Consider the following 20,855-nt stretch of genomic DNA (forward strand, 5'->3'; position numbering starts at 1 on the left):
ACCTTTAAAGCACAGATCAATTCTAACGATTTGGATCAGCTTAGCTCGGTTGGTTTCATTCTCACTCTCTCACCTGTCGTTGGGACTTCAAATCGCATTCCAGGATTACACCACTCCACTGCTGTGGGGATATTGCATTGTCAATAAATTATCTTGGATGGGACACTAAATTAATAGTTTGCTTTTGTAAGGATGGGGATGAAAGAGCCTATGGTATGAGTTGAAGCGAAGGATTGTAGGATTGCTTGAATTATCATCCTCTGAAGAAAACACCAGGGATGGGGTTTTCCAATCCGGTCGGTGGCAGGGATTGCCAAGGGTGGGGGCAAAGACCATTCGGCCGCTCTTCAAATTTCTCATGAAACGTTCAGCGATAATGCCCACTGCTGGTGAGGACATAAAACCCCGGCCTAGTTCAATTGGTTATTTGTCTCACTTGCTTGCAGAACACTAACAGGGATAAATCGGCTACCGCAATGATAGTAACCGCGTTATTGTTGCGATGAATAGCATTGAGCCATCGAAGGGGAAACTGGGTAAACCCGAGGGAGAAAGATATTAAAGAACCTGAGTAAGATCAGAGGAAGTGTGATGGGAGGAGGCTTGTGGGGAGCATAAACAAGGACTCAGACCAGATGGGCTGAATGGCCTGCTTTTGTAGGCTGCACATTCGCTGTGATAATTTGGGATGTTTAGTGATACAATAAAAAGTGCTTTACAATTGTGACTGCTTTCCTACGGCTTCTAATTGGGTGATGGGCTGTTGGCGATGCAGGAGAAGCTGATTAAATTTTAACCATTTTTCTTTAAAGTTAAATATTAGAAGAAATGCGGACTGAAATGTCAAAGTTATGATACGTTAACAACAGAGAGCTGAAGTAACAACTGGAATTCAGTCAAGAGAAGTTTAGTATTAGGACAGTAATGAATAAAACATTAACGTTTGAACTTGTGCACTGGTGTTGAAAACAGTAAAGCAAATAAGAAGTCTGACTATGGAGTACATCACCTCAGTAGTCAAGGAATTAAAAAGTTATTTTGATTCATTTCTCAAAATTAAAGATTTCCTCAGGTATTTTCCCCAAGTATTAAAGGTTATTTATTAGTGTCACAAGTAGGCTTACATTAACACTGCGACAAAGTTACTGTGAAAATCCCCTAGTCTCCACACTCGGGCACCTGTTTGGGTACACGGAGGGAGAATTTAGCATGGCCGTTGCTAATGTGACTCCACACAGACAGTGATCCAAGTGGGAATAGAACCAGAATCCTTGATGCTGTGAGGTGTGCGTGTTAATGATAGTCGAAGGCCAATGTTTTTTTGACCTGTAGCTCTGCAGCTGCTGTGGCCATTCACACGCGGTACATAGCCAAGACTGCTGGAAGCACGGAAAGAAAAGTAATCAAATTACTGACATCATCAATGTGCTGGGTTACCAGTATTACCCCGAACAATTTTCGTGAATATTGAACAAATTCATTCAAAATTGAAGTCACAGACACAGAGTTCCTCGTTTTAACGTAGCTTTGCAGCAAGAGATAAGGAATCCCCCATACCTTCATTGTAATTACAATACACTCCAATTCTCTCAGGTACCGAGATATCCAGGACTTTGGCCTTGTTGTTGTGCTTGGCGGTGAAGCTGACTTGCAGCCAGTTATTGAGGTGGAGACACCAGGAGGCACTGGTCTTGCCCAGTTGGTCAAATTTGCCCATAGTCCTGTAAGCCACGCCTACAATGAAAGCCTTGCTGTCCCTATCGAACGCAACCTCCCAGTACTGCTGTCCACTATCAATCAGAGTATCCCCTGTGGAAAGCAAAAGAGACGACCCGTATGAAATACAGCCCCATTTCCCTTTTCAAAGGGCGAATCCTCAAATCTGTTTTCTATCAGAGCACATGTCCACTACAAGCAAGGACTGCATTATATGGCTGTGGGGTGGACAGTCAGCAATTAAAAAATATTCTTTTAAAAATGCATTTAAAAAAAGGGATGTGGGTGTCGCTGGCTGGGCCAGAGTTTATTGCCCATCCCTAATTACTCTTGAAAAAAAGGGTGTTGCAGGCTCAATAAGGCTGAATGGCCTCCTTCTACACTGCAGGGATTCTATGCAGTCTATGAAAAGGTACAAGGCAATGTAGAGCAGCAGATCTGGTTTTGTGTTGACCCGAGTGGTGGATATAGGGCCAAAAGACCTGTGTTGGGGTCCATGTGCGTGCGTGTTGTGGGCGTGATCTTACTGCCTATCCATGCCACGTTCCTGCTGCAGCGAAGACGGAGAATTTGGCGACAGGCCAAATCTCCAATCACTGCAGTGAGACAGGAAAATCCTGTTGGTATTAGTAGTCAAAAAAATTCTAGCCTATGGCTTGTATGCATATGCAGAACTTCTCTGAATGTAAATTGTAAAATTTCAATTATGTTCCCTTGGAATTGCAAGCAACATAGATTTGCTTTGTCATGTCAAAAGCATCACTCTAATGAAATCTGAAGACGGGGAGTAATCCAGAGAATAATTTCCCTCTCTGCACTGTACTTAGTGTAATTACATTTACTGGGATATCATTTCCAGTGTTGTGGTTTTTGTAAAGATCCCTTTTAGGTCCACAGACCATCAAGAACAAATCAGCAAAAAGGCTCACTAATACAAGGCTAGACAGTTTAATGTACCCACCCAGCACAGTGTACGATTCCGCAGTAAATCGATCCCTGCTGCTTCTTCCAGATGGCATTCTCTTTGGTGACTGAATGATGCTCCTTAGTCAAAAATAAAACAGAACTATTATAACTCGAGACAAACCGATTGTCTGCTTGCTTTAAAAAGGTGATGTTGGAGCTGTTTAAAGTATTATAAAGCAAAGCTAATGAAAAACTGCAGGAGTGACCAGAAATAAAAATTACTTTGAAAAGGGCTAGACAAAGAAACAAACACAGCATGTAGCGAAGCAAAGAGAATTCTGTTCGCCAACAATTTATCATTCCACGGGTATTAATGATGTGTGTATTTTAACTCAAATTGTGTGCAGTTCCCCATAGTGATGCTAGGGTTGCCACAGGACTGCCCCGAGAATTCTAGGAATTCAAGAAGAACGTTTCCTATATTTCACAAAACTCTTCTGTTTTGCTCAACGTTCAAGTCATTGGAACAATCCACCAGGCGGCACAGTGGTTAGCACTGCTGCCTCAGCGCCAGGGACCCGGGTTCAATTCCTCCCTCAGGTCACTGTCTGTGCAGAGTCTGCACGTTCTCCCCGTGTCTGCGTGGATTTCTTCCAGGTGCTTCGGTTCCCTCTCACAGTCCAAAGATGTGCGGATTAGGTAAATTGGCCACTCTAAATTGACCCTAGTTTCGGGGAAGGATTAGCAGGGTAAATATGTGGGGTTACAGGGCTAGGGTGGGATTGTTATCAGTGCAGGCTCGATGGGCTGAATGGCCTCCTTCTGTACTGTAGGGATTCTAGTTATTACAAGTCTGAGAGATAGGGAACAAGAAGATATGATGATAGATTTAAATGAAAGAGCACGAGGAAACTCGTATGGAAATTGAGAATAGACAAGGTGAAGTAACCTGCAGAAGACAAAATTGATAGGAATGAGATCAGAGATGCTCAGAATTTTTGTTTTAGTGGTGCCACACCTTGTTGGGGAGGATTCTGCACTGTGCTCCGCAACCCCATCCCCCTCATGGTGTTTCAGGGTGATGGGAGGCAGTGTGTTGTTGGCTAGCTGTCAATGGGATTTCCCATTGAATGCAACCCACGCCACTGGGGAGGGTTGTGAAATCCCACTGCTTATGTAAAATCATGGAGTCCAGCAAGGCACGTATAAAAGAAGTTTTAAATTTAAGTTTATTTATTAGTATCACAAGTTGGCTTACATTAACGCTGCAATGAAACTTGTGTGAAAATCTCCTCAGCCACCACATTCTGGTGCCTGTTCGGGTACACTGGGGGAGAATTTAGCACGGCCAATGCACCTAACCAGCAGGTCTTTCAGACTGTGGGAGGAAACTAGGGCACCCGGAGGAAACCCACGCAGACACGGGGAGAATATGCAAACTCCACACAAGTGACCCAAGCCAGGAATTGAACCCAGGTCCCTGATGCTGCGAGGCAGCAGTGCTAACCATTATGCGCCTGCCACTTGTGTAGAATGATGCAGTACTGCAAGCAACATATAACCATACACCAAACTGAACAAATTCCCCTGGCTCTGGTTACAGTCTGTTTGGATTTGCTGTTCTGCAACAGGACATGTCATTTGGGCTTCATACAACAACCAGCTGGATGTAGCCTGGGGTGGGAGGCCTGCAGTTTGGATACCTTCCACTGGTGGGGCCTGTGATACATTCGCTCTCATCCTGACCTTTAACTGAAGATTTGTACCTTGCAGGGGAATTAGCTGGCGAAGCTGTCCGACTTCGGTTCTCCTTTCCTCGGACTTTGATCTCCTGCACCTTTCCCCCGGATGCATCCCATTCCACACTGTGGTCCTCCACTTTCAGATTCTGGTGGGCTGTGGCAGCATCCAAATTGAAATTAAATGCTGCAGGGAAAACACGAGCAAGAAGCATTGATCCTTGGAGCAGAACTCACATAATTCACTACCAGAAAAGAACTGCACCTGAAGAGCTGATCAAAATATTTTAATTAAAAAAACTACAACTTAATATGTTTTCTAGCATCACTTTTTGGAACTGAATAATCCTCTGCAATATCTTCATCCTCTACAATTCCTTTCTTCGCCCTAATGGTTCTACCCACACTTTAATTCATAGAATCCCTGCAGTACAGAAGAGGCCATTTGGCCCATTAAGTCTACACTGACTGAGTGTTTTACCCAGGCCCTCTCCTCCACTCTATCCCTGCAGACACATGGATTTGGGCCAGTGTCTGTGGGAGTTTGCGCATTCTCCCCGTGCTTGCGTGGGTTTTCTCCAGGTGCTCCGGTTTCCTCCCACACCCCAAAGATGTGCTATTAGGCTGACTGGCAGTAATAAATTGTCCCTAAATTAGTTTCCCTCAATGTGGATGGCCATAAACAATAGATAAGGGTCATGGGTGGAGGGGGGGACTGGTGGTGTTAAAATGGCGACGCGGGCTCGTTGGGCCGAAGGGCCCGTTTCCTGGGCTGTTTTGTTCTTTGTTCTACCCATGGCTAATTCATTTAACCTACACATCTTCAGACATTAAGGGACAATTTAGCATGGCCAATCCACCCAAGCCGCACCTCTTTGAATTGTAGGAGGAAACCATAGCACCCGGAGGAAACTCAAGCAGACACGGGGAAAATGTGCAAACTCTACATATTCACGCACCCAAGTCTGGAACTGAACCGGACTAGGAAGGATGTGATTGCATTGGAGGTGGGGTGCAGGGGAGATTCACTAGGATGCTGTCTGGGATGGAACATTTAAGAGGTTGGATAGGTTTGGGTTGTTGGCTTTAGAGCAGAGAAGACTGAGGGGTGACCTGACAGAGGTGTCCGAGATTATGAGGGACGGGGACAGAGTGGATAAGGAGCATCTGTTCCCCTTAGTTGAAGGGTCAGCCGCGAGGGGACATAGGTTCAAAGTGAGGGGCAGGAGGTTTAGGGGGATGTGAGGAAAAACTTTTTTACCCAGAGCCTGGTGTTGGTCTGGAATGCGCTGCCTGGAGGGGTGGTAGAAGCTGGGTGTCTCACATCCTTTAAAAAGTACCTAGATCAGCACATGGCACATCAAGGCTATGGGCCAAGTGCTGGTAAATGATTAAGTGGGAGGTCAGGTTTATCACACGTCGGTACAGGCTCGATGGACCGAAGGGCCTCTTCTGCACTGTATGATTCCATGAACCTGGATCCCTGGAACTGAGACACAGCACTGCTAACCACTCATACGACAGGGACCAGATTTCTCCAATGTTGCACGCTCCACCAGCACTGCCCGTGAGAACGCAGAATTTGACACTCAGCCAGATCTCCATTTGCAACAGCGGGACTGGAGAATCCCAGCCATGGACGTCATCAGAAAATTCTGGCCAAAGGTTCCAATTATGATCAAATTGCAATTTCACTAATTCTACAATGGCTCTCTGTTGACCTACACGAAGGGTGCCCACAAAGATCTAACAGACTCTCTGAGGTGCAGTTCACCTTTCCTGAAATTAATTTGATTCTGGTGCCAAGTATTGACAATCCCAGGCATCCAGCAAAAGTGATATTATTAAATTGGCTAAACAGCCAATCAGACTGAGGAATTCCCACAGACAACAAACCAGGGAGCAAAAGGCATTGATAAACCTTCATCTTCAACTCACTTTACAGAGAGCAAGTAATTGGGACACACACACATACCGGATCAAGGTAGAAGCTGAAATATCAAAATGAATCCTTTTAATGTTCATTATAAGGGATAAACCTTTTAGAACTGAGGTAAGAATCATAAAATCTATCACAGAATCCCTAGTCCAGAAGAAGGCCATTCAGCCCATCAAGCCTGCACTGACCACAATCTCACCCAGGCCCTATCTCTGAAACCCGATGTATTTGCCCTTCTAATCCCACTGACACCAAGGAGCAATTTAGTGTGGCCAATCCACCAGCACGCATATCTTTGGACCGTAGGAGGAAACCCACGCAGACACAGAGAGAATGTGAAAACTCCGCTCAGACAGTGACCCAAGCCGGGATTCGAACCCAGGTCCCGGGCGCTGAGAGACAGCAGTGCTAATCACTGCACCACCGCACCATAAGGAGAAATTTCTTCGCCCAAAGGGAATATGTGGAATTCACTACCACAGAAATAAGTTGAGGCCAAAATGTTGTCTAATTTCAAAAAGAAATTAGATATATCAAGAGATATTTGGGGGGCGGGCCGGGGGGGGGGGGATCAGGTTATTGAATTTGATGATCAGCCATGATCAAAATGAATGACAGAGAAGGCTCAAGGGGCCAAATGGCCTCCTCCTGCTCTGTTTCTATGTCAAAAACTTATGAATTCCATAGGTCAATGGCTAGAAGTAAAAAATAGAGGTATATATTTGCAAGTAGGTGCAAAAAAGTTAGACTCGCTATATGGGGAACTTAATAGACTGGAATAGTAAGTAGTACAAGGGACAGAGAGGTGCAAGGGTTTTTAAATAGCATATTCAAAAGAATTTTCTAGATTTGTACGTTTCAGCCCAACAAGGAAGTAGTATTAACAGAAAATGCTGGAAAATTTCAGCTGGTCTGAGAGCATCTGTGGAGAGAGAATAGAGCCAAAGTTTTGAGTCGGGATGAGCCTTCGCCATGAGGTAAAAGGGCAGGTGTTGCACCGCTGCTGTGGGCAGGGAGTGAGGTGTTGGGTGTGATGGAGAATTGGACCAGGGTATCCTGGAGGAAATGTTCCTGTAGAATGTTGACAAAGATGATCCTTTGAAGGTGGACGCTGGTGGGGTGAAAAGTGAGGACAAGGGGGACATTTTCCTGTTTTTTTTTTAACCTCCTCCCTGTTCACCATCCAAGGGCCTAAACACTCCTTTCAGGTGAAGCAGAGTTATATATGCACCTCCTTCAATCTGGTCTACTGCATTCGCTGCTCCCAATGCAGCCTACGCTACACTGGGGAGACCAAATGCAGGTTGGGTGACCACTTTGCTGAACACCATCGGTCTGTCCACAAGCAGGACCCAGGCCTTCCTCTCGCTTGCCATTTCAACACACCATCCTGCTCTCCTGTCGACACATCAGTCCTTGACTTGTTGCAATGTTTCAGTGAAACCCAACACAAACTGGAGGGAGCACCTCCTCTTCCACTTAGGTACTTTACAGCCTTCTGAACTGAATATTGACTTTGACAACTTTGGAGCAGGAACATTAACCTCTCCCCCAACCTTCGTTGCATTTCCATTTATTTATTATATTAATTTCATTTTTCCACTTTATAAAAATCTCACTATCTTTCTCCCCTCAACAGTTTCCTCTCCTCCACCCTCCTAGGGATGTCCCCCCGTGTTACATATCTCAGGGTGTCCTTCGACACTTTGCTTACCTTTGTTCTGCCATTTACATATTCTGATCATTAATGGCTGCTATCAGCACCCTTCTCAGACACGATCACCACCATTTACATTCATAGACTCATACAGCGCAGAAGAGGCCCTTCGGCCCATCAAGTCTGCACCTATACATTAGAAACACCTGAACTTCCACCTAATCCCATCTGCCATCACTTGGCCCATACCCTGAGTGTCAGTTTCCTTTGTCAATCCTTCCCCTCAACCCAACGGTGTAAATATCACCCTATATCCCGCATGGGGTTGTGGGAATAGGGTCTGGGTGGGATTGTGGTCTGTATAGACTCTGAGCCAAATGGTCTCCTTCTGTACAGTGGGGATTCTATAATTTTAACATAATAAGTCTTCTACAGGCACATAAATAGTAAAAAGGAGTGGAGTCGATTATAGGTCCAAAATGGAATTTACACATAGTGGCTGAGATCTAAATGAGTACTTTGCATCCACCTTTAGCAAAGAAGAAGATATTTCCCAAATAATAGTGAAAGGGGACATAGTGGAGGCACTTGAAAAGCTAAAATTTGATGAAACAATTGTACTGGACAAACTGGCTGATAAGTTAGCCTGGCTGAATGAGACGTGTCACAGAATACTGATGGAACGCAAGGCTGGAAATCGTGGAGGTGTTGGCCATAGTTGACCAATCCTCCATAGGTACGGCCAGAGGACTGGAGAATCTCAGTGCTGTGTACTTCTTCATAAAATAGTGCAAGGACGAGCCCAGCAATGACAAACCGGTCCATTGAACTCGTTTAGAAATGGTTGCGAGATGAATGCTGATTAACTAAAATAGAAAGCCAGCATGGGTTTCTTTAGGACAAGTTGTGTCTAACTAATTGAATTGAGATTTTTTTGAAGAGGGAACAGAGAAGCTGGACGGTGGCAATGTAGTTGATGCAGAGTACACAGCCTATCAAATAACAAGCTTGAGAGCAAAATTAGAGCTCATGAGATAAAAAGGAACAGGAGCTGCAAGGATTTGAAACTGGCAGACTGACAGAAAACTAAAGTTTTAAAATTTATTTACTTCTTAGTGTCACAAGTCGGCTCACATTAACACTGCAATGAAGTTACTGTGACAATCCCCTGGTTGCCACACTCCAGTGCCTGTTTGGATACGCCAAGGGAGAATTTAGCATGGCCAACGCACCTAACCAAAACATCTTTCGGACTGTGGGAGAAAACCCACACAGAATCAGGGAGAATGTGCAGACTCCGCACAGGATTGCCAACTGTGAGGAGTAGAGTGTTAAATTTTAAAAGGGTCAGTAGAGCCTGGAAGAATAGGTGGAGTAAATAGCAGATGAAATTTAATGGAGACTTGTGAAGTGACCCACTTTGGTAGAAGAACATGGAGGGACAATATGAACTCATTAACACTACCAGAGGGTGGTGAATCTTTGGAACTCTTCCCCAGAGAGTTGTGGAAACTCAATCATTGAGCATATTCAAGACATAGTTTCTGGATCCTAGTGACATCCAGGGATATGGGGATAGTGAGGAAAGATAGCGTAGAGGTGGACGATCAGCCATGACCTGCTTGAATGGTGTAGTGGGCTGAATGGCCTACTGCTGCTCCTATCCCAAAAGGGGCCTGGAAGTAAATGTGAACAAAGCATTGAAGGTGGCGCAACAGCTTGAGAAAGTGACGAACAGAAAGCATACAGGACTCTGAGCTTTATAGTAAGAAATCTTACAACACCAAGTTAAAGTTCAACAGGTTTATTTGGAATCACGCACTCGGAGTGCTGCTCTTTCAGGGACTGAGTGGAGAGGTAGGTTCACCTGATAAAGGAGCAGTGCTCCAAAAGGTCATGATTCTAAATAAACCTGCTGGATTTTAACCTGGTGTTGAGACTCCTCACTGTGCCCACCCTAGTCCAATGCTGGCATTTCCACATCTGAGCTTTACAAATATGGGACAACCATATAAAAGCAAGGAAGTTTAAGCTATCTTAACTACATGGGCTAAAATTAGCAGGGCACCTAGTGAGAGCAGCAAGTTCAGGTGACCACGAGGATGGTAATTCTTTAACAAACACATGACAATCAAGTTATTATTGCAAATGAAGCAGGATAGCTTTACAAACCACTGGTCTCCAGTGTGATAGGCTCCGCAAACTCTCCAGCTACAGCTTTGTTGCAAGCTTTCACCCGGAAGTTGATGAATTTGGTGTCAAATTTTAACCCTGAAAAGCAGATGGAGAAACTCTAGGTCACAAATCATTTCCATTAACAAGGAAGTCAAACATTTCTGACAACCAAGTGAATCAATACCCTTCCTAGCGTGGGACTTGGCCCAATCATAGCGACCCCAAACGCTGCCTGTGTTCATACAAATCTTGTATACAAATCTCGAATTTGTATATTTTGTATTCTTTAATGGGATGCAGGTTTTGCTCCCAGGCTGGTAATGGTCTCCAAATGCCTTTGAGAGCAGTTTTTTTCATTCATTTGAGAGACATGGGCATTGCTGGTTGGCCAGCATTTATTGTAAGAAGTCTCACAACACCAGGTTAAAGTTTATTTGATAGTAAACCCACAAGCTTTCAGAATGCTGTTCCTTTGTCAGGTGCATGAAAAGTTCCTCTCACCCGATGAAGGAACGATGTTCCCAAAGCTTGTGGGTTTACTATCAAATAAACCTGTTGGACTTTAACCTGGCGTTGTGAGACTTCTTACTGTGTTTACCCCAGTCCAACGCCGGCATTTCCACATCAGCATTTATTGCCCATCCTCGTCACCCTTGAACTAATGACTTGCTAGGTCATGTCAGAGGGCACTCGAGAGTCACCCACATTGCTGAGGCTTTGGAACCACATGTAGGCCAGACCAGGTAAGGATGGCAAACTTCCTTCTCTAAAGGTCATTACTGAACCAGATGGGTTTTTCGACAATCGATTTCCCTGGCTCTGCACTCAACCTTAGAACACCTAGATAACAAAGCCACCTATGTCAGACTATTTATTGACTACAGCTCAGCCTTCAACACTATTATTCCCACGAAACTCATCTCCAAACTCCGTGGCCTGGGCCTCGGTTCTTCCCTCTGCGACTGGATCCTGAACTTCCTAACCCACAGATCACAATCAGTAAGGATAGGCAACAACACCTCCTCCACGATCATCCTCAACACCAGTGCCCCACAAGGCTCTGTTCTCAGCCCCCTACTGAACTCCTTATACATCTATGACTGTGTGGCCAATTTCCCCTCCAAATCGATTTCAAGTTTGCCGATAACACCACCATTGTGGGACAGATCTCAAACAATAACAAGACGGTGTACAGGAATGAGACAGAGAATCTGGTGAACTGGTGCAGTGATAATAATCTCTCCCTCAATATCAACAAAACGAATAAGATTGTCATTGACTTCAGGAAGATAAAGGAGAACGTGCCCCTGACCACATCAATGGGGATGAAGTCAAAAGGGTCAAGAGCTTCAGGTTTTTAGGTGCCCTGATCCCCAACAACCTGTACTGGTCCCTCCATACTGACACTACTGTTAAGAAAGCCCACCAATGCCTCTACTTTCGCAAATGACTAAGGAAATTTGACATGTCAGCTATGACTCTCACCGACATTCACAGATGCACCATTGAAAAAGCATTCTTTCTGGTTGTATCACAGCTTGGTACGGATCCTGCTCTGCCCAAAGTCACAAAAAACTACAAAAGGCTGTGAACGTAGCCCAATCCATCATGCAATCCAGCCTCCCATCCATTGAATATAGATCAGTACAGCACAGTACAGGCCCTTCGGCCCTCCATGTTGTGCCGAGCTACGTCTGAACCCAAGATCGAGCTATCCCACTCCCTATCATTCTGGTGTGCTACATGTGCCTATCCAATAATCGCTTGAAAGTTCCTAAAGTGTCCGACTCCACTATCACAGCAAGCAGTGCATTCCACACCCCAACTACTCTCTGAGTAAAGAATCTACCTCGGACATCCCTCCTATATTTCTCACCACGAACCTTATAGTTATGCCCCCTAGTAACAGCTACATCCACCCGAGGAAATAGTCTCTGCACGTCCACTCTCTCTCACCCCCTCATCATCTTACAAACTTCTACTAAGTCGCCTCTCATTCTCCTCCGCTCTAAAGAGAAAAGCCCTAGCTCCCTCAACCTTTCCTTGTAAGGCCTACCCTCCAAACCAGGCAGCACCCTGGTAAATCTCCTCTGCACTCTCTCCAATGCTCCCACATCTTCTTATAGTGAGGTGACCACAACTGCACACAATATTCCAAATGTGGTCTCACCAAGTACCTGTATAGTTGCAGAATAACCCCACGGCTCTTAAAGTCAAACCCCCTATTAATAAACACTAATACACTATAAGCCATCTTCACAGCTCTATCCGCATGAGTGGCAACCTTCAGAGATCTGTGGGTATGAACCCCAAGATCTCTCTGTTCCTCCACATTCTTCAGAACCCTGCCGTTGACCCTGTAATCCGCATTCAAGTTTGTCCTACCAAAATGAATACCTCGCACTTATCACAGTTAAACTCCATCTGCCATGTTTCCGCCCAGCTCTGCATCCTATCAATGTCTCTTAGCAGCCTACAAGAGCCCTCCACCTCATCCACTACTCCATCAATCTTGGTGTCATCAGCAAATTTACTAACCCACCCTTCAGTCCCCCTTCCAAGTCATTGATAAAAATCATAAATAGCAGAGGAACCAGCACTGATCCCTGAGGTACACTGCTGGTAACGGGCCTTCAGTCTGAAAATTTTCCCTCCACCACCACCTGTCTTTTATGAGACAGCCAGTTACTTATCCAATCGGCCAAATTTCCTTCTATCCCACACCTCCTTACATTCTTCATGAGCCTACCATGGGGAACCTTATCAAACGCCTTACTAAAATCCACGTATACAACATCAGATCCTCCTCAGATCAGAGTTGAGGAGGAACTTCTTCACTCAAAAGGGTGGTGAATCTCTGGAATTCTCTGCCCATTGAAGTGGTGGAGGCTACCTCACTAAATATATTTAAGTCACGGGTAGATAGATTTCTGATAGACAGGGGAATTAAGAGTTATGGGGAGAAAGCGGGAAAGTGGAACTGATCCACTTCAGATCAGCCATGATCTTACTGAATGGCGGGGCAGGCTCAAAGGCCTAGATGGCCTACTCCTGCTCCTATTTCTTATGTTTATCAACTTTCTACCTTCGTCTACTCATTTAGTTAGTTACCTCCTCAAAAGAATTCAATCAAATTTGTGAGGCAGGACTTACCCCCTATGAAACCGTGCTGACTATCCCGCATTAAGCTGCATTTTTCCAAATGGTCATAAATCCTACCTCTCAGGACGCTTTCCATTAATTCAATGACCACTGAAGTAAGGCCAACTGGCCTATAATTACCAGGGTCATTCCTATTTCCTTTCTTGAAGACAGGAACAACATTCACCACTCTGCAGTCCTCTGGCACAATCCCTGTGGACTGTGAGAACCCACAGATCAAAGCTAAAGGCCTCTGCAATCCCATCCCTTGCCTCCCTCCCAAAGTATGCTAGGATGTATCCCATCTGGCCCAGGGGACTTAGTGACCATCAGGTTTTTCAAAATTGCTAATACATCTTCCCTCAGAACATCTACCACCTCCATCCTATCAGCCTGTATCACACTCTCATCCTCAAAAAACATGGCCCCTTTCCTTAGTGAACACTGAAGAGAAGTATTCATTCAACGCCTCTCCTATCTCTTCTGACTCCATGCACAAGTTCCCACTATTATCCTTGACTGGCCCTAACCTCACCCTGGTCATTCTTTTATTTCTCACATAAGAGTAAAAAGCCTTGGTTTTTCTTTATCCGACCCACCAAGGACTTCTCATGCCCCCTCCTAGCTCTCCTAAATCCTTTTTTTAAAACTCATTCCTAGCTACCTTGTAACCCTTAAGTGACACAACTGAATCTTGTTTTTTCATTCTTACATACACTTCCTTTTTACTCTTGACAAGACACGTGAACCATGGTTCCCTCACTCAGCCATCTCCTCCCTGCCTGACAGGGACATACCAATCAAGGACACGCAGTATTTGTTCCTTGAACAAGCTCCACTTTTCGTTTGTGCCCATACCTGACAGTTTCTGTTCCCATCTTATGCTCCCTAATTCTTGCCTAATCGCATCATAAACTTTGACTCAGTCATAATCATTGACTTGGTCTACACTTTCCACTGCCTCGGACCCAACACACACACACACACACCTCCTTCCATCTGATAACAGATGCAAAAGTCCGAGGTCACATACCAACCAACTCAAAAACAACTTCTTCCCTCCTGCTGCCAGACATTTGAAAGGACCTACACCTTGCATTAAGTTAATCTTTCTCTACAACCTAGCTATGGCTGTAACAGTACATTCTGCGCTCTCTCCTTGCCTTCTCTATGAACGATATGTTTTGTCTGTATAGTGCGCAAGAAATAATACTTTTCATTGTATACTAATACGTGACAAAAATAAATCAAAAATAAAGTGGGCCTTGCAAGTCTTTGTGCAAATTTTAATTTTGAAATCTTTGGATGCGCACATGAAGCAAACAGCATATGAAACTTTTTCACGTTTATTGATGCTGTGTAATGTTTCCCTGATTGAAAACGGCAAGAGGGGAAGTGACTGGTCTTCTACTCATCGTGGCCTCCCACCCATTGACTCCGTCTACACTTCCCACTGCCTCGGAAAAGCAGCCAGTATAACCAAGGACTCCCACGCACTCCGGACATGGTCTCTTCCACCCTCTTCAATTGGGAAGAGGATACAAAAGTCTGAGACCACATACCAACTGACTCTAGACAGCTTCTTCCTGCTGCCAGACTTTGGAATAGATCTTCCATATATTAAGTTAATCTTTCTCTTCACCTTATCAGTGACTGCAACATATCTCCCCCATGCACTCTGAAGGGTATACTTTGTATAGTGCAAGAGACAATACTGTTCACTGTATCCCAATACATGTGACAATAATAAATCAAATCTAATTCAATGAAGAATGGGCAATAATTGGCTGGCCTAAACTGCAACAATGAATAAATAGAACAGAATCACATCTGCGGGAAGAAAATTTAGTGCCCGTTATTGGAAAAATGCAGCACGAAGGAATTCAATTAACAACTGGATGAAAAGGTCTCTGTATCTAAAGGCATTAAGTTTAATGTTTCACAAGCACTTTACCAATGCCCTATAGAATAATGTGATATACCTTTGTCATTTTCTTTTATAAAATAAACTTGTCATATGCATTCTTCATGTCAAAGTAAAACTTGCATTTATATGGCACACTGTCACATCAAAACGCTTCAATACAATTACTTCTGAACTGCAGTCCCACTGTCGCGACAACGGAGCAGCCAATTAGCATTCATTACAATGGGATAAGTGACCTATTAATCTGGCCCTGATGGGTGTGTTTGAGGCAGGAATGTTATACAAGCCGCTGGGAGAACTCACTGCTCTATAAATAATGTCACACAATCTCTCATGTCTATCTGACCTGGCAGAATTTCGCAGTTAATCTGAAGCATTAACAGATTCAATAATGCACCACACCCTGCTCTACACTTATGTCACATTATGAGCTCAAATCCGTGGTCTTAATTCCACAACTTTCTGACTTGAAAGGCATTGCCAATTCAGTCAAAGAAAAATAAAGTAAAATTGGGTTTGGGGGAGGGGAGGGCCATAATTGCTAATCCAAGAGTGACAGCAACATCACCTCTGAATCAATAGGTCACAGGTTCAAACTCCACAAACAGGAGCCAGGAGTGTGATGGAATGCTCTCCACTTGTCTGGATGGGTGCAGCTCCAACAAAGATTTGACACCAGCCAGGACGAAGTAGCCCACTTGATTGGCACCCTACGCACAAGCATCCATTCCCTCCGCCACCACAGTGACTACCGCGTGCATCAACTACAAGATGCACTGCAGGAATTCATCAAAACTCTTTAGACAGCATCTTCCAAACACATGGCCACTACCATCTGGATTGACAAGGACAGTAGATACCTGGGAACAATACCACCTGGAAGCTTCCCCCCAAGCCACTTGACATCCTGACTTGGAAATATATCACCATTCCTTCACTATTGCTGGGCTGAAGTCCTAAAACACCCTTTCTAACAGCATTGTGGGTGTACCTACACCTCAGGTAACTGCAGCGGTTCGAGGTGGCAGCTCACCACCACCATCTCAAGGGCAATCAGGGTTGGACAGGGAACTGTCAGAGGTTCCATCTTTCAGACTTTACCTGATAAGGTGAATTCCTGATCCTTGATACCTTCTTTCACCATCCAAGGGTGCTCTTCTTTTAGCCGTGGGGGTCCTTCATAATTAGTTTTGCGATATTCCAAAACATAATGATCAATCTTTCCATCATCTTCGGGCATTCTCCAGACCACAGTCACACAGTTGTCTGCCACCAGGCACTCGGACGCATCGATTTCCGGAACACTTGGTACTGATGACAGAAATACATACAAACTTGTACTTTACACTGAGAATTTTGGAAATGACACAGTTCATAGAATCACAGAATAGAATCCAATAGTGCAGGAGGAGGCTATTTGGCCCATCAAATCTGAACCCACCACAATCCCACCTAGGCCCTATCCACATAATCCCATGTATTTACCCTAGCTAGTCCCCCTGACACTAAGGATCAATTTAGCACAGCCAATCCACCTAACTCGCACATCTTTGGATTGTGGGAGGAAACCAGAGCACCTGGAGGAAACCCATGCAGACACGGAGAGAATGTGCAAACTCCACTCAGACAATGACCCAAGCCGAGAATCGAACCCAGGCCCCTGGCGCTGTGAGGCAGCAGTGCTAACCACTGTGTCACCACTGGACTGCCTGCAGTTTTGATGATCAATGATAATTGCATATCATGGAATATGATTTCCTCACTATTCCTCTGAAGGCGGCAACCTTTCTCTGCTGCAAGTCTTAAACTCAAAGCTTAGACACCAAGCATCAAGACCAAGCAGTGATCAGACAATGCAACAGTAATATGGCTTACTGGATAGTGATTAGAAGTCAGAACCTCTCTAGCCTAACCACACTGAGGCCAATTATAGCACTCCACGGCCACTCCAATAGAAATCTCCCATTTCAAATCGAGTCCAAAAATTGAACACAGAATCAAGATGGTCTTCATGGCTCAGTTGCCTGCCCATGCCAAGCTATGTCTCCCCAAACATCCCCTTGTCAAGCTATGGCACTTCCGTGCCCATTCATCCACTAAATGTATAGAACCTATTAATTCTACAGTTAAAATAAGACATATTTTTAAAAACCCATTCATTGATAACTTTACACTTTCTTTAAAAAAAGCACCAATATAAATATCAATCATCCAGACCGTTTATAGTTTCAACAGTTGAAATTGCAGACACTTTAAATAAACATTGGGCAACCAGAGCTCTCAATCAAGCAACAGTTTCTGTGGCAGCCAGATGTGTCAACAGGCTAATGGCTGTCTGGACTCTTAGCCAAGTCTCATTATGTATTCTTGGCTGACAGCCCAGACATCCATTGCAGTACTTTACGTCATTGAATACTTTCTCCCAAGACAGGCAGCTGAGCCAGGAACTTTCCCCTATACCTACTACCTACCGAGGGTGAAAGTCCAGCCCAATGCTGCTGAGTGCTAGCCAAAAGGGTTGACAGATAACCTGCTCCTATATTTTTGCCAATATTGTTCAGTGGTGTCAAAAATTTATTTATCATTATCACAGGTAGGCTTACATTAACACTGCAATGAAGTTACTGTGAAAATCCCCTAGTTGCTGCACTCCAGCGCTTGTTCAGATATACTGAGGGAGAATTCAGCATGGCCAATGCACTTAACCAGCACATCTTTTGGACTGTGGGAGAAGTCTGGGGAGGGGTGGGTAAATAGTTTGGGTCAGGCTGAGGTCAAAGAGGTGGTATTGGGGCTCTTGAGAAACATTAAGGTAGATAAGTTCCCAGGGCCTGATGAGATATACCCCAGAATACTGAGACAGGCAAGGGAGGAAATTGCTGGGGCTTTGAGAAAAATCTGTGTGTCCTCACTGGCTACAGAGGAGGTCCCAGAGAATTGTAGTGTAGCCAATGTTGTTCCTTTGTTTAAAGGACGATAACAAAGGTAATTACAGGCCAGCGTGCCTTATGTCAGTGATAAGGAAATTATTGGAGAGGATTCTTTGAGAAAGGGTTTACTCCCACTTGGAAATAAGTGGACGTATTAGTGAGAGGCAACATGGGTTTGTGAAGGGGAGTTCGTGTCTCACTAACTTGATCAAGTTTTGAGAGGAAGTGACGAAGATGATTGACAAGGGGAGGGCAGTGGGTATTGTCTACATGGACATCACTAAAGTCTTTGACAAGGTCCCTCATGGGAGACTGGTACAGGTGAAGCTGCACAGGATCAGGGGTGAGATGGCAAGATGGATATTGAACTGGCTCAGTCATTGAAGACAGAGGGTAGCAGTGAAAGGATGCATTTCTGAATGGAGGGTTATGACAGGTAGTGTTCCTCGGGGATGAGTGCTGGGACCTTTGCTGCTTATAACATACATATAAATAATTTGGAAGAAAACATAACTGGTTTGATTAGCAAGTTTGCGGATGACATAAAGGTTGATGGAATTGTGGATAGCAATTAGGACCATCAGAGGACACAGCAGGATATAGATTAGTTGGAGACTTGGGCAGAGAGATGGCAGATAGAGTTTAATCCGGACAAACGTGAGGTAATGCATTTTGGAAGTTCTAATACAGATGGGAAGTGTACAGCAAGTGGCAGAATCTTTAAGAGTATTAATAAGCAGAGGGATCCGGGTGTGCAGGTCACTGTACGTGGCAACACAGGTGGATAAGGTAGTTAAGAAGGCATACATGTGGCATGCTTGCCTTCATCAGCCAGGGCACTGAGTTTAAAAATTGGCAAGTCATGTTGCAGCTTTATAGAACATTAGTTAGGCCGCACTTGGAATACAGTGTTCAATTCTGGTCGCCATACTACCAGAAGGATGTGGAGGCTTTGGAGAGGGTGCAGAAAAGATTTACCAGGATGTTGCCTGGTATGGAGGGCATTAGCTATGAGGAGAAGTTGGAGAAACTTGGTTTGTTCTCACTGGAACAACAGAGATTGAGGGGAGACCTGTCAGAAGTCTACAAGATTATGAGGGGCATGGGCAGAGTGGATAGTCAGAAGCTTTTCTCCAGGGTGGAAGAGTCAATTACTAGGGGGCATAGGTTTAAGGTGCGAGGGACAAGGTTTAAAGGAGATGCACGAGGCAAGTTTTTTTTTACATAGAAGATGGTAGGTACCTGAAACTCGCTGTCGGGGGAGGTAGTGGAAGCAGATATAATAGTGACTTTTAAGGGGCATCTTGACAAATACATGAATAGGATGGGAATAGAGGGATATGGTCCCCAGAAGGGTAGGGGGGTTTTAGTTCAGTTGGGCATTATGGTTGGTGCAGGCTTGGAGGACTAAAGGCCATGTTCCTATGCTTTAATTTTCTTTGCTCTTTGAAACCGGAGCACCTGGAGAAAACCCACGCGGACATGGGGAGAATGTGCAGACTCCGCACAGCCGAGAATCAAACCTGAGTCCTTGGCGTTGTGAGGCAGCAGTGCTAACCACTGTGCCATCCTGCAGAACAAGTTGGTTTCTCCCCATCTTTCTTTGGCCAAAAGTGCTTTCCTACAAATCTTGAGTTTCAGAAATAAGCACAGACGAAGGAACCATTCAGCCCATCGAGCTTTCACTTCACAGGAACTTAGAATCACCACCTCACTGTCCTGGCCCCTCATGACAGTATCCAACTGCCTCGTGAATGAGTTCAGAGTTGGTGCCAGTGAACAATTCAGAAAGGCTTGGGAATTTACCAAGGGGAAAAGAAGCATTTTTATTTTATTTCCCTACCTGGCAAGAACTTCAGTGAACGAAGAATTCTTTGTTCTTGGGAGAAGTCGACCATCAGGTGGCTCATGTTGTCACTGGCCTTGGCCTTCAAGGACAGCCGAAAAGCTGGTGCCATGGTAACACTGCACAACAAAGACAAAAGCTGGCGTTATGAACAACTCAAATCAACTTTCCTTCCAAAGTTATTGGAAAACAGGTGAAACATTCACTGACTAAATGGATGTGTGAAACAAAACCAAGTTAATGAACACCAACAACCACATTGGGCAACACTGTCTCACCTCATGGGTCTCTCTCTAGACCTTCACAGCTGCAAACACTGTCCCTTCAGCCTCATCTCAACAGGATAGAGAGGGGAAAGACCATCTAACCCGTCAGGCCCATGTCTTTGAAAGTCCATGTTTCATCCAACTACTTAACTTATCAAGAACCACACTTCATTTGGTTAATTTGCTTCCACATACCATCGTGCAACCTACTGTATTTGGAATTTGACCCTTCCCATTCATGTTCTTTTCCCAATTACTTTGATTTATTATTGTCACATGGCCTGGAATGGAGGGCATTAACTATGAGGAGAGGCTGGAGAAACTTGGTTTGTTCTCACTGGAACGACAGCAGTCGAGGGGAGACCTGATAGAAGTCTACACGATCATGAGGGGCATGGGCAGAGTGGATGGTCAGAAGCTTTTCCCCAGGGTGGAAGAGTCAATTACTAGGGGGCATCGGTTTAAGGTGCGAGGGACAAGTTTTAAAAGAGATGTACGAGGCAGATTTTTGTTTTACACGGAGTGGTGGGCGCCTGGAACTCATTGCTGGGAGAGGTAGTGGAAGCGGATATGGTAGTGACTTTTAAAGGGCATCTTGAAAGTACATGAATGA

At 44.7% G+C, this 20,855-nt stretch overlaps 1 protein-coding gene across 2 annotated transcripts in view; it reads right to left on the reverse strand.

The window, feature by feature from the left end:
- Nucleotides 1–20,855, reverse strand: part of fsd1 (fibronectin type III and SPRY domain containing 1) — a 63,900-nt gene that overhangs the window by 15,249 nt on the left and 27,796 nt on the right. Inside the window, exons 6-11 of one of the 2 annotated variants that reach the window (XM_080212654.1) lie at nt 19,974–20,095; nt 16,302–16,511; nt 10,130–10,228; nt 4,389–4,548; nt 2,678–2,760; nt 1,558–1,809 (exon numbers count right to left, since the gene is read on the reverse strand). In XM_080212654.1, coding sequence (XP_080068780.1) covers nt 1,558–1,809; nt 2,678–2,760; nt 4,389–4,548; nt 10,130–10,228; nt 16,302–16,511; nt 19,974–20,095 — 926 coding nt within the window. The remainder of the gene's footprint in view (nt 1–1,557; nt 1,810–2,677; nt 2,761–4,388; nt 4,549–10,129; nt 10,229–16,301; nt 16,512–19,973; nt 20,096–20,855) is intronic. The other variant, XM_080212656.1, reaches the window with a different exon arrangement.

The sequence above is a fragment of the Carcharhinus amblyrhynchos genome, chromosome 26, assembly GCF_965287045.1.
Source record: "Carcharhinus amblyrhynchos chromosome 26, sCarAmb.v2.hapA, whole genome shotgun sequence".
In the NCBI taxonomy this organism is placed as follows: domain Eukaryota; kingdom Metazoa; phylum Chordata; class Chondrichthyes; order Carcharhiniformes; family Carcharhinidae; genus Carcharhinus; species Carcharhinus amblyrhynchos.